This window comes from Merops nubicus, unplaced genomic scaffold, assembly GCF_000691845.1.
Source record: "Merops nubicus isolate BGI_N331 unplaced genomic scaffold, ASM69184v1 scaffold40249, whole genome shotgun sequence".
In the NCBI taxonomy this organism is placed as follows: Eukaryota; Metazoa; Chordata; class Aves; order Coraciiformes; family Meropidae; genus Merops; species Merops nubicus.
In genome coordinates this window covers 1-13,324 of record NW_008633771.1, presented here as the reverse complement: position 1 = coordinate 13,324, position 13,324 = coordinate 1, and the positions used below count along the sequence as shown (strand labels likewise).

The following is a 13,324-nucleotide window of genomic DNA, read 5'->3' as shown; positions in this document are numbered from 1 at the left end:
CGACTTCTTTTTGGGAAGGGGTGGAGCAGTGCAGCAGGTGTCACACAGCGGCAGTGTTCGCCTTCAGGTCAGGGAGCAGAGGGGCACCACACGCCTCTCCCCCTCCACACAACAGCGAGGAGGCAAGGCTGGAGTTTCCCACAAGCCTGGGGAGCGAGCAAGCGTCTTCGCATGCGCACACGCCCCCAGCCGGCCCCTGAGGCAGCACACACACCTATCCCCAGCGGTGGGCAGAGCCCTCCAGCCAGCAGGCAGCCCCAGGCCCTGCGCCCACCTTCCGCTCCCCAGAGTCGCTGCAAAAAATCTGAAAGAAGTTTACTAAATCACAGAACACACAGCCTAACTAGCCTAATTTCCACTTCAACATTGAAGCATCAGGAAGCCACTTCAAGACAGCACAGCTATTTGAAACAGTTCAGCCTACGGAAAAAGTAGAGCCTAAAGTACATGACAGACTGGAAGTTGGGATCTGCATCACCGCAGGAGAGTGGAAAAAATAGGACTGCAAGAAATTGATCTGCGTTAGATGCTAACCATCAAGCTGCGCAGATGACATCGCGTGACAAGCACAGAACAATTATGGGAAACACTGTCCCCGATAATTACGTACACCCATAGTGCAACATATGGAGGTCACTGCCTCCGATATAACACCGTGGTAGGCAAAAACTACCTTGTTCTTTACACATTATGGAAGACACTGCTCCCGATAATGTCAGGTTTCATAATACACAAGGTACTGGAAGTTTGCAAAAAGCTGCCATTTCAAAATTGGGCCAACGCCTCATCTTAAGTACAAGAAGTTTGTGTGTGTTGCCACAGGCAGAGCCAGGGCTACACGGCAAGCCCCTCTGGGGGGCCAGGGAGGAAGCTGTGCTCCCCACACGAGCACACAGCATCCAGAAAGGCGGCGAAGAGGGAGTCCGAAGCCCCGAGAGGGGCACGGACACCACAGGGAAGCCAAATTTCTAGTATTTGAGTTTCCACCCAGGTTTTTAGCATTTCAAGGATCACTTTCGAGCACAAGCCAGAGACTTGCTACCAGGTTTACACCTTCAAGTTTCTTCCAGAGCGGTGTTTTTGCCACAGAAAGCTTAACTGCTAGTTTTCAAAATCCTTTTTTTTTTTTTTTTGAGGGGCCTGTTTAGATCATTTTAAATGCAAATTTCCAGTATCATGTTCGATTGTAATAGCAGATGCTGCTTTATTCAAAACGACAGTATAACTGTCATAATTATGGAAGGCACTGCTTCCGATAATTATCTTCTATAAAAAAACACACCATTTATAGTGAACACTGTCACTGATAAATAAATAAACAAATAAATATCTCAGTGCCAAACAGGAGCCATCCTGCAAAATGGCATCAGTCAAACAGGGTTTGTCCAGCAAGAGACTCGATTACACAAAAGGCCCCAAAGCAGCAAGGTCTGAAGTGCCTGCCTAGAGCCATCTCTCAATGGTGCAAGGCCCACTGAGGTGCCAGCTAGGGATATAAATGGGGCAGCAGATAATCTTTGGGTCATTTTCCCTGGGTATCGAGGCCTGCCTGGGCAGAAGCAAGCCTTCAAGACATTGTTAGGATCCTGCTGTTGATTGAAGGCAAGCCAGGCACTTCAGAACTTGCTGATAATCCAGCACTTGTGGGCTATTACTAGGTTGTTTTATTTTTGAACTACAGGTTGGTCTCTGCAGCTCCCTGCCAGAAAAAAGGTTCTCATTACATGCGTTAAAGAGGAATCCATTCCCTGTTTTGTCACTAGGTTTAGGGGGTCAACAATTAAAACCTTAAATAGGTGAGGTACATCCCCACTCATGGCAGGGGAGGTACCTCAGGAGTCACCTGTGTGTTAGTTCTCAAGTACACTGGAGAGCAAGCCCCACAAGCAGCTGTACATGACTGGTTTATACTGTGGTCAGCTGGGAGCCTGGTCAGAGGAGATTTCATGGTAGTCTTGTACCTGCCTTAAAACTGCCTCCTGTGAATTTGTCAAGGTGAGAGTTAAATTTTATGCTCAACTTTGGTCAAAAAAGATTCGTTGCCAGAAAATCTACCGAAAAATAATGCCATGTTAGGGAATGGGTTTCCCTAATCCTGTACCTTAACCAGTTGTTTGCTGTGTCTACAGTTCATTGTCTATATCCCAGATATCACCTGCTAAGGCATTGGCAGCACCTTTAATGGTCCAGGTTGCCAGGGCCAGCTGCTCTTTCAGCATCTTCATGTCCACACTGTCCACACTGGTTTGCAGCAGCTGAAGGTTCTCCAGCAGACTCTGCAGAGTGTGGGAGCCTTTGCCAAAGAAGATGTGGCGAAAGGGAACATCTTTGGGTGAGAGGTATGGGGAGAGGAAGTCGTACTCCACCTGGAGTAGGGATGCAGTTTTAGGGTTATGCTCTCACCTCTCCCATTTTTCTTTCCCAATCTGCCCCATCATGAGCTCCCAACCTCTGACCCCCACCCAGACCTTTCCCACAACAGCTCTGCAAGGCTCAGACCCAATCCCAACAGCAAGAGCAGAAGTCAAGTCACACTGTCACTAGGCAAGCAGAAGATACCAGCCCACACAGTGCCCATGGCTCTTAAGGAAGAAGCCTGTCCCACCCAGCAAGCTCCTCCTTTGTGAAGAAAACCAGTTGCAGATACCCACCTTCATGATCCTGTCATTCAGGGCTCTGCGGATGATCCTGTTTTCCCTGTCACTGTTTGCAATGTCTCTCCTCAGTACATCTGTAGCTCGCTGGAAGTCACCACGGGCAAAAAACAGCCAGTTCAAGGTCAGCCCCTGTGCCTGTGAGGGAGGAGCTGTTAGCAAACCTGATTTTCTTCTTTTGCTGCTCTCCTACCGAGAGAAAGTGTTGGGTTTTTTTTTCCCCCTCATTTAACCAAGAAGCAGAGCAAGTTCCTGGCAGGCTCTTCCCAGGTCACTGAGCTCAGTTACAGCTGTCCCCACCCACAGTTTCTTGTAGGCTTTCAGCAGAGGTGCAAATGAAATGCAAAGCTGCTGTGAATGAAGGATAACTAGACAAGAAACCAACCACATCCATTTCCTCAAGAGTTAACCAGAGCTAGAGTAGCTAAATCTGGCTGCCATAGCTACTCTGCTTACACTGATCTATAAGGAACTGAGATTCAGGTCCCATCTTGCTACACTCATGTCCAAAGGAGGGAGATGTCCATATTAGCACAAGGCCCTATAAAGTCTATAGAGATTTGGTGCACTTGGAGCCTTTGTTACCTTCACAACCTGATAATAGGGCAAAATCTTCTCCTGGTATGCTAGCAGTTCTTCACTGTATCTCCCAAAGTCCAGGAAGAGCTCATGATCATGGGTCAGCCTGAGAGCTATTTGTCCAGCAACTTCTGCAGCAGCACGCATAAGAGCATACAAGTTGTCAATCTTCTTCAGGTTCTCCACAGTGTCTTCAGTAGTGCCCAAGAAGGGATATTCTTCATCCTTCTGCAAGGAAGAATGGCACTAAAATTAGGCAAAAGTGCTTCTCTGCCCAGGATTTTTCACCTCCCCTTCCAGTTTGCTCGCTACTTCAGCCACATCCCATCTCCTTGTGCTGCTAAGGAGCCAGACTTGAGTGGCAAGACCTCAAAGCACAGGGGAATGGAATGGAGCTCCCACATCTCATCCCTCACAGTTTCCAGTAAGCAGCAGGATGCTCTACTAGTTTGTTAGACCCAAAGACATAGAGACTTCCGTTCACTGCGGAAGCACAGGCTGGCAAATGCCAACAGCCAGTTTGGTATATCCTGGTAGCACTCTCCAACCCTTCCTGGCAAGATAGCTCATCAAGAATTTTTGTGGAACACGTCTGACACTAACAAAATCCAAGCACTCCTAAGCAAAGGGAGCTGTTACCAGAGAGGGTCCCAGCTGCACACCAGCAGTAACAGAGCAGGCTGCTTGGCTGGGGCCATTTTGCCAGCCCCAATCTGCAGCAGGAGACCTGAACAGTCTGAGTTAGTACACGCTCTTACTGGTTCCCCAGCACGCTTTGCCTGCTGATCAGCAGGCTGTAGCACAGTCTTTCACCAAAGCATCAACAACTTGACATCGTTTTAGTACTTTTGGCCTCCAAATCATTGACATCTGAGCTTCCAGAAGAGCAAGAGGCCCCTCTCCCAACAAAACACAAGTGTTCAGGACTCTGGAACTGTAGGCCAACCATGCCCCAGGAGCAGCCTTCACAGCAAGTACTGCCACAGCCACCAGCTCCAGAGGCTGCATCTCCTCTTGCATGGACAATAAGCACTTCATGCTCTGCCATCCTGGAGCGCACCTATCCTCACAGCACCTTCCACAGTATGCGTAAACCAGGCAGGCAGATAATACTTACATTCCAGAAACCAAAGGAAACCACTGGGATTCCTGAGTAGGCCAGGAAAGGGAATGCTGCATTATCCAGACCAAGTGGAACACTGCAAAAGGCAAGTATCGAGTAGTTACCAACTGGTTTGGACGTGCCAGGAGAAAAGCTACAAGCCCCAGAATTGAAGCTCCGAGCCAGCTGGACTACCCTGTCCAGACATGACTGGTTTTGGCAAGGAGTCCAAGGCAAGTGCCAAGGGCTGCTCACCCACTTCTGGCCACTGCTCTTTGCATGAGGCTGTTCTTGCCCCACAAAAAGGTGTCTGAGCTGCCCATGGGCAGCTTGGGGCAGCACTAAGCACAGGGGGTGTTGTACTGTTCACACCTGCCTGATCCCACTGCAGCAGACAGAGCCCACCCCAGGCAGCAGCGTGACGCTCCAGCACAAAGAGCAGAAACCACTTAGTTCCCTTGCAGATATCTGCTTCCCCAAAGAGCAGGATGACAGTACTTACACTGTTTTCACCCAGTCAGAGCCGACTCTGTCATACAGGCTTCCCGAATCCTTTGCTGGGTCGGCCACCTGCACAGAGAAGACAGTCACTGCACTGGTTCTGACCTCTGCTTGGGCTTCCAGGTCCATTCTGGAGCTTGCATTGCTGTGCACATGCCAGAGTCAGATGTGCTCCCCTGACCTTTCTCCACACAGGCATGGCTCACGCGGGACAGACATTCACCTCCCACTGAACTGTGGCATTTGCTGATTTTAGATTCTGCACGCGTGAACTGCAATTCCCACAGCCCATCTGACTTCAGACAGGGCCCTCTGGAGTATCTCAGAACTTTCTATCATACTCCTAAATGGAGCTTTCTGCTCAGAAGGTGCCCACTGGTCAAGGTGACCCAGCATAACCCTAACTGCTTTCAGTTCTTCCTTAAAACCAGACACCTTGATTAACCCAAGACTCTTCCACTCACCCCGTTCATAGTTCTCTCCAGCAACGTGTACAGCAATGGGCTAGCAGAAATCTTCATGTGTTTGGAACCTGCAAAAAACAAAGGTTGTCTGACATGCTGTCACAATTAACCACTACTGCTAGAGCTGCTCAGCCCTGGGACTGATCAACAACTGATCTACAGCTTGCCACCGAAGGATCTTCAATAGATACAGGTCGGTTTATAGGGCCTTAGCAGAGCTGCCGCCTCCTGACTCAAGCTGCAGCTTCAATGACACCAGGAGAACAAATGGAGTCATGCCAAACACCCAGCATCACCCCCTGGCACAGTCCCCATTCTGGGAGAATAAGGGATGTCTATCAAGCTATTCTGATCCCACTCAAGTTTCAAGAAACTTAAAAGAGTAGCAGGTTACCTAGGACTGCAGCATCCAAATTAATGTAAGTGAAGGCTTTGGCATGCAGCGTTGTAGTGTACCCCTAGAACAAAACAAGTGTTTTAAGATGAGCAGGAGCAGTACAACACCAAGATGTGTCACGCACAGGAAGTCACAACTGTGCAGCCATCATGCAGAAGTCCATCAGAATCCCCCAGTACCTCCAGCCACTCCGTAGCCCCCACGGCTCCGTACTCCCCTGCACTCCAGCTCGCAAAGACGATGCTGCGCCTGGGTTTGTAGCCCTCTGCAAAGAGAGACACTGAGATGTCTGCCCTTCCCCATGGAGATGTAGATTAGCAGAGCTAAACCTGCATTACACCTCCCCCCACCCCGTGCTTTTGTACACAAATATTTACCATTTTTCACTATGTCCGAGATCACACGGGCAAGTTCCAACAAAATGGCAGTTCCAACGCCAGCCTTGGCCGCTCCTGGGCCCCAGGAGTCTCTCTGGGCTCCGATCACGACATACCGATCTATAAAGGAGACATCAGGGTCTAAGCTGCAAGCTCCAGGTTGCAAACACCATCTATCAGAAGAGCAGTTCTGAGCTGCTGTACTAGGAACACAGTATGGAGTGTGACCCCCTGGATCTGGCACACTGCTTGCTTTCATTTAGGCTTTTCCTGGCAACACAGTTCAGCTTTTGCCTTGACCCTTAAGTGGTTGTCTGTCTAGGAGCAGCTGTCACTTTCTGATGGTCACAAGAAGAAAAAGGGTTCCGCTCAAGACTGAGCCACAAGGCAGCTGCTGTTACCTGGTTCTTCAATACCCTTGACAGCACCAAATATGTTCAGAATCTTCCTATCCACCATAATGTTGTTCACGGTCAGTTTCACTGTCATGTTGCTTCTTGGCATCACCTTACACTCCAGGAGGTCACTCTTCCACTCTTGGAAGCAGTCTCGTCCATCCATTCTCCTGAGTGAAAAAGAAAGATCCTTTCAGTTCGTTATCCAGCTCTGACCTCGTTTAGCTATCCTGTGAAAAAAGCAACTCTGCAATTGCAGGTGCAGCCTCATTCAGGGCCTGCTTCAGGAAAGAGCCTGCAGTCCTCTACCGCTAAGGTAAGATGCAGAGGCCAAGAGGAATCCAACACTAGATTTAGTTGACTCTAAAACCCAAGACATGGACACGAGCACCTTTTCTCCACCCAGTTCCAGAAAGCGCTCCCTGCGATACACAGCAGAGACCAGCAGAGAGCTCCCTGGGCTCACAGCACCTCCACACCATCCTCAGCCTTGCAAGAGAGCCATGGCAAAGCCAGGAAAAAGAGTTACCTGAACAGCTGGGCTACTGTGTTGCTAGAGACAGTCTGAACAGCAATTTGAGGTAGCCCAGAAGATTCCACTGGTGGGAACTGGGTGTGGTTGAAAGAAGGAAAGCCTGGGGTGAAAGGGTCTCCAGTTCCAAGGTGGGCCTGTAAAAAGCAAGCAGTCCTCAAGTCTCCAAGGAGCCCAACAGTTTTAATCTATACACGGGCACGAAGCACTGCTGAGCCAGGGGCCTGCAGGAGTCCACAGTGAGACAGGTTCACAATGACAACAAACAAGGGGAGCCACTTGCATACTCACATGTCCAAATGGGACAAGTCCCTTTGTGTTCTTGTAATCGTAGGGGTCCAGGTACATCAGGGCACCAACTGCTCCAGCCTCTTTGGCATTTGCAACCTGAAGCAAAGAGGAACACCAACTGCATATCTGCACTGCAAGCCAGGGGAATTAAGACAAGTACGTGGAGTAATGGTATGAAGGGTCATACTCCTCAACATCCAGCTCCACAACAGATTTTAACAGCTACCTGGCAGTGATAGATACACAAGGAAGCTAAATACTGGCAGCTCAGTCCTGCTCCAGGCAGAATGTGTCTAAAACCCTTCTGAACAGTTAGGACACTCCACAGCTACTGCCTCACCCTATGATTCCTTCAGCTCATACTTGTTTCTCTGAGAGGCTTTAGAAGACATTAGTTAATTTTGATTATGCTTCATTTGTGTCCTTAAAATTAGGTTAGTCTCAAGTCTAGATAAGCAGCCACCGGAGGTTCATCTTCACATAGAAAACGGAGGCAGAGTAGCCTAGTCAATCTTTGTTAATATACCTACAACCCAGCTGCCTCTGATATGCCATCAGTACAAACTCTTGCAAGGCTAGAAAAATTCCAGTTTGAAAATTGGAAAGGGGACTGGAGAACCATTGAGCACCCCCTGCAGAAGCAATTTTCAGCTCTGTCTGTGCCTGATGTATGCAAACATGCAGAGGATGACTGAAAAGAGTCCTATGTCCCAGCCTCCCCCGGAGCACCCACCTGAGAGGCAGCTCTGGGTCACAGCTAGAATAAGCTTGGAGAGAGGACGAGGATCCTTTAGGCTGCTTGGCTATTCAGATTGACTCGCTACAGAGGGAACATCTCAGCAACACACAAGGCAGCTGACCAGACATGTGGGGCCAGCACCTTCACTTGGCCCAAGTGAACAGTCAGCAAGGGCCCAGGTGAGACACTGCAGCCAAGCTTTGAAGTGTCCAAGTGCAGCAGCACTCGAGAGATGCTCTGGAGGCAAAGTTTTTCTGCTTCTAGCAGCTCTATTGCTGCAACCAGCAACACCAGCCAGTTTTGTACCCTGCAGCCGCCAGGCTGCCTTCGTCCTCCATCACTTCAGATGCTTGGCAGTCCCAGCAAGAATGCCAAAGGCCAAGAAGAATGCCACCATGAACAGCAACCAGCTCTGCTCAGTCTTGGTGTCCAGACCTGCACGTAGAGGCTTAGAGCAAACAGGCAAGACCAGGCCTGCAGGGCCGGGCTCCATACACGAGTTCTAGAGACCTGAACAAAGGTGCTTCTCTGTGCCTCAAGAAAGAAGAAGCATAACTTCCTACTGCTAGGTTTGGCCAGCTTTTGGGGCACAGACTGCTTACCTTCTCAGCAAGGGTTATTTTTCCAGCTCTGAAGATGACTATACATCCATTCAGTGAAATATCCTGATTCTGTATCATCTGAAAATCAGCCTTCAGTCCATAGTTGACATAGACTGGTTTGCCCTGGAACAGAAACACTGGTGGTAAATGCAGTGGTCCTATGTCAGTACTTGAAACAATCTACAGAGTCACAGCAGTGGTGACTTCTGTTAAGAGCAGGTAGTTCAAGCTCAGCAATGTAAATCCGGATCGCATGCAACATGCCTGCTGGAACATCACTTCTGTCAAGATTCCTGTCTGGAGCCCTGCAGGAAGTTTATAGTTACTTCTGCATCTAGCTAAAGTAATAAAACTATGTGGGCCCACTCCTCACCTCCCCACCCCCACGCCCCCCAGCTCTCTAACTGAACAATGCTTTGAATACTCGGTATCTTGAAGGGGTTATATTTTGGACACTGCCACCTGCTAAGCATGCAAACGCATTTCCAGGATCTTCTCAGAGTCACTTACAGTAACTGAGCCAATCTTGCTGTATGCCACATATACATCAGTACTCTCCAGTATCTCTTCATTATTTCCCTGAATAGACACTTCGTTCTTGCTACTGTTAAATGTAAAGAGACAGTGTTATGTTCTTTCATACATAAACTCCACATTTACCCAGCTCCCGCACTTCAGGCTGCGCCCTGGCAGTTCTGACCAGGTCCGTGCAGAGCCTGAAGGCAGACTCATCCCAGTACTTCTGTGTAACCACCTCTGGGGTTCTTCAGAGACATTTACGAATCCAAATTGCTAAGGCAAGCAGCAAAAAGAATCTCTGGTTCCAAGTCTTGGCCCCCTTCTTGGGAGAGCTACGCAAATTTATTTCCCCCCCCAACATGAAAGGGCAAGTAAGACATAAGGGTAGGAGCAGTCAGCCCACACAACATGTGCTGAACCCTCTTGAGCTACTCTTGGAGCTACTGCCAGGTCTGCAATGCCTGTCTGCGTGAAAAGACAGTTACTCATGCTAGCAGATAACAGACACTCTGGATTAGAAAGCCTGAGAGACAGGAGTGGCTATTGCTTGGCTCGACTGAGGCCTTCAATCTCTTCATTAACATACCTGCCATTGACCTGCAGCTTAATGTAGTGCTCATCGTTCCACACTTCATCCAAGAAGAAGCTGGTGAACTGTTCGTGGATGTAGCTGGCAGTGCTCTCATCATTACTCTGGCCAGCTTCAACAGAGTTCTTACCTTCTCTGTGCCTGCAGGTAACAGATGTATAGCTTAGACTACAGCACCAGGCTGCAAGACTCCAGCCTGCAAGCCCAAGTTGGAGAGGCCATTTAAGAACCATATTTAACCACATGCCACCCCACAACATTTTTAACCCCCTTGCTCTCCAAAGGAACTCAACTTCTGTTCACAGCCTGTGCCTCTCTCATAGCTGCAGCTAAGCTTTCTGGAACTGTTACCTCAAGTTGCCCTCAAGATCTGTAGCTGACAGCTCCTTTGACAAGAGCTCTCTGAGTTTAGGCCAGTAGAAGACAGGTGGTCTAGGAACCTCTTCATCCTTGCTTTCATCATTATCATCCATTAAGTAAGATGTGGTAGGAGTCATCTCACACTTGCCACTTCCATCCACACATCTGCTAGCCTTCTGCCATCGTCCACGGTAACTCAAGTAGCCCATCAGAAACCCTACGGACAGAACAGGTATTTCTTTGTGCTGCAGAACAAGGACTAAACCAGACCCATGCCATACAAGTGCATTCAGAACAGCTCCAGGGTTCAGATGCATCTCTGCTCTCACACCATTTTGGACAAACTGGCATACCTAAAGACAGGCAGGACTATGCAGCCTGACATCTTGCCTGAGCTGGCATGTTTTAAGGTACCCTGTAAATCTGATCTTGTGCTTGGCAGAGTCCCTCCAGCACCACTTGGGAAGGAAAGCGCTTACATTAGGTCAGTGGCAGTGTTAAAAAGCCTGAGAGATGAGCACCAGAGGCTTTACTGATATGTTGACCCACATCTCTAGGGAAGTGTTAAGAATTAGTAAAGGGAAAACCAGTACACTTGCCATGCAGAGCAGCCTGCCCTTTAGTCAAGTCACAGTTCCACTGTCAAACACCACACTTCCTCATGCCTATTCTGCACCGTAAGCCTGAGCTAGACAGAGTTAGTGAAGAGAGGCTGCAGCCTGGATCCAGGCTCTTTAATTATCTCCTGAAACAATATGGATCCAAACATTAACTGCCTCAGATATGCTTAGTGACAGAGTCCATTTCATGCGGTTGTCTCCCACCCTTCCTTACCAATTAAAAGGAGGAGGACAGCTGCAATGATTAGGAAGCAAAGGTTCTTGCTAATCCTCCATCGAGGAGGCGCGCTGGCATGCATGTGCTCTGGTCTCCCCATCTCCCCTCCTTCCTCATCATCAGCAGACAGATTCATCTCCACATGGCTGTTGTCTCCATCCATTTGCCGGGCAATGCTGAAGCGCGTGTATGACATTGGCTCACCACTAAACTGTGTTGAAAGATAGTCATAGGATAGAAGAGTTTGCTACACCAGCCTACAGACCTTGCAGCCAGCTTAGTTGGTCAGAACTAAACCAACATGCTTTCAGACCCGCGGTGCCATCCTGGCCCACGCTACCTGCCATGAAGGGGCTGGCTGCTCACACTTCTGGCAGGGCAACAACACCGCAGTCTGTCCTAGCAGTCCCCCTGCTCAGCTGCTTGACAGCACAGCTTCCCTCGTGCTTTGCAGGGAACATGCCTCAACCCCACATATTCCCCACACTCGTGAGGAGACCAAACCATCACATTCGCAGTCTTAGCCTTGGGTCATTTCACAGCCCAGGTTCTCTAAGACTATCAGGCTTGGCTGTGCAAGCTCAGAGCTACCTCCTCCTGAACATTTGCTTCAAAGCACAGGTCAAATGCAAAGGCTGGACCTGTGGTTCAATTCCCAACCCCGAAGTAACGTAAGTAGAACACATATTGATTGTCCTGATAGGCATTTAATCAGCTTCAGCAGCAGCACTTCCTCCTCTAACACTGTTCAGGGCTCAACCCCCCAGAACCCCCCTTCCTTATCAGCTTCCTGAGAGACCCAAGACTTTGTAGCAGCTAATACCGCTTCATCCACCTCCTTATCGCGGCCAGCTAGCTACAGTGACGCCTGGCTCACGACCCACACACCAGCACCTAATGCTGCTTTGGAGTCCTCATATTCTCCGATTCTAACCCAGACGATGTTGAGCTTTTCTTCTGCAGTACTGTCAGCCCACCCAGAGACAAATGGCACAGGGGGGCTGTGTCTTACCCAGTTAGAGATTGCAGCTCTGGCATGGTCCATTGCCTTCTGGAGGAGCGCTCACCAGCTTGATCCAAGCCCTAGAATTTCAGAACATAGTAAGTCAAGTCAGACTATTCCCCTACCACTGCATGAAAGATCCCAGGTCAGTCTCTGCCACTACTGCAAGGCTTGCCTGTGAGTTTTATCCACACACTTCTGTTTAAGTGACAAGATTGGTGAAGCTACACCAACCTTGAGCGCAACCCCAAAGCTCACATATCCCACTGCAAATATATATTCTGATGTGATAAAAAAACCAACTCTTTCTACTGAACTTCAAGGATGGGGTGTAAAAATGAGGAATATAGGTTTAAATAGCTAATTTCAGCCAAGGGTCTTATTAATGATAGGGCCACCTCCACTCGGGGAGTGCTTGCAAGAGGCACTTGCCTAACCGTGATAACAGACACTAACGCAGCTAAGGTTCCTGGGGTCTGTCACAATGACAGGATGGAGACAAAGAGTCTGACTGGTAGCCAGAAGCGGGACAATGGCATAAGGCAAAGACTCCCACCCTGTCAAAACACTTCCAAACGCAAAGTCCTTTCTAGATGGCTATAGTCTTTACTACTGTATGATAGCAATTTCAGTTCTGAACGGTATCCCAGAACAGCCAAGAACAACTTCCAAAAAGCATTCGGTAACTTCTATAGTTAGGGTTTCTCTAGGCAGCAAATATATCTGAAATGTAAACTGTAACCGATTTAGCTCCGCATTTCTTCCTGACAAGATGCTTGAAAAAAAGCTATGTAAGGTAGTGACTAGACAGCTCTGGTTGGGAGAGGCGTTTAGGTTGGGAGCATGCAACTCGAGTATGCCCTCAAGCACCTCTTGCTAGGAAATGGCTTTGAACTGGTCGTCAGGTGCAGGCAGCTCAGCGTTACATCTAGGAGCTCTGCAATATAAGCAGGCTTTATTTGGAAAGCGAAGGTTAGCAGCGACCATGCGCTCACCTCTCCTTGGCTTCAGGGCACGACTACAGGCAGACGAATCCCTGGCAGTTTTGAAACGCCTTTCCCGAGAGACAACCTGAGGCCCAGGCTCCAACCTGCTTGGGCAGGGCCCAAAAGGGCGAGCGTATGGAGAGTCTCCCAAACCCCGACTAGCCCAGGGCTGGAGCCGAGGAACCCACGAGGGCCGGTGCGCATCGCACCCGGGCGGGGAAAGCACCTTCCCTCCTCCCGCCGAGCGGCCGGGGGGCTGCCAACAACCCGCAAGCCCTCAAAAATAAGGTAAAGAGGAGAAAATAATAACAACGCTAGCACAGGAGCAGGCTCCCGGGAGGCTGAGCGGGCAAGGCCCGGCTGCGCGCCGCCAGATAAGCAAGCCGAGCGATAAGCT

General features: G+C 49.3%; 1 protein-coding gene across 1 annotated transcript; it reads right to left on the bottom strand.

The window, feature by feature from the left end:
* Positions 1-2,063: 2,063 nt before the first annotated feature.
* Positions 2,064-11,983, bottom strand: TFRC (transferrin receptor). Its single transcript, XM_008948353.1, has 18 exons — positions 11,951-11,983; positions 10,936-11,149; positions 10,093-10,318; positions 9,739-9,882; positions 9,144-9,237; positions 8,634-8,756; positions 7,293-7,388; positions 6,999-7,138; positions 6,476-6,639; positions 6,075-6,194; positions 5,877-5,962; positions 5,695-5,758; positions 5,301-5,368; positions 4,838-4,905; positions 4,351-4,432; positions 3,240-3,461; positions 2,652-2,792; positions 2,064-2,366 (listed from the first exon to the last, which is right to left on the bottom strand). The coding sequence occupies exons 1-18, from the start codon at positions 11,981-11,983 to the stop codon at positions 2,124-2,126; spliced, it is 2,328 nt and encodes a 775-aa protein (XP_008946601.1). The 3' UTR covers positions 2,064-2,123.
* Positions 11,984-13,324: the final 1,341 nt, after the last annotated feature.

What these genes read in the sequence shown, in the direction of transcription:
- TFRC (XM_008948353.1), bottom strand. Translation starts at nt 11,983, where the DNA reads ATGGACCATGCCAGAGCTGCAATCTCTAACTGG. An exon ending in TGTCCTCCTCCTTTTAATTG is followed by an intron (nt 10,319 to 10,935) that starts GTAAGGAAGGGT and finishes TTCTGTCCGTAG; the next exon opens with GGTTTCTGATGGGCTACTTG. An exon ending in TGAATGACAGGATCATGAAG is followed by an intron (nt 2,367 to 2,651) that starts GTGGGTATCTGC and finishes TCCCTACTCCAG; the next exon opens with GTGGAGTACGACTTCCTCTC.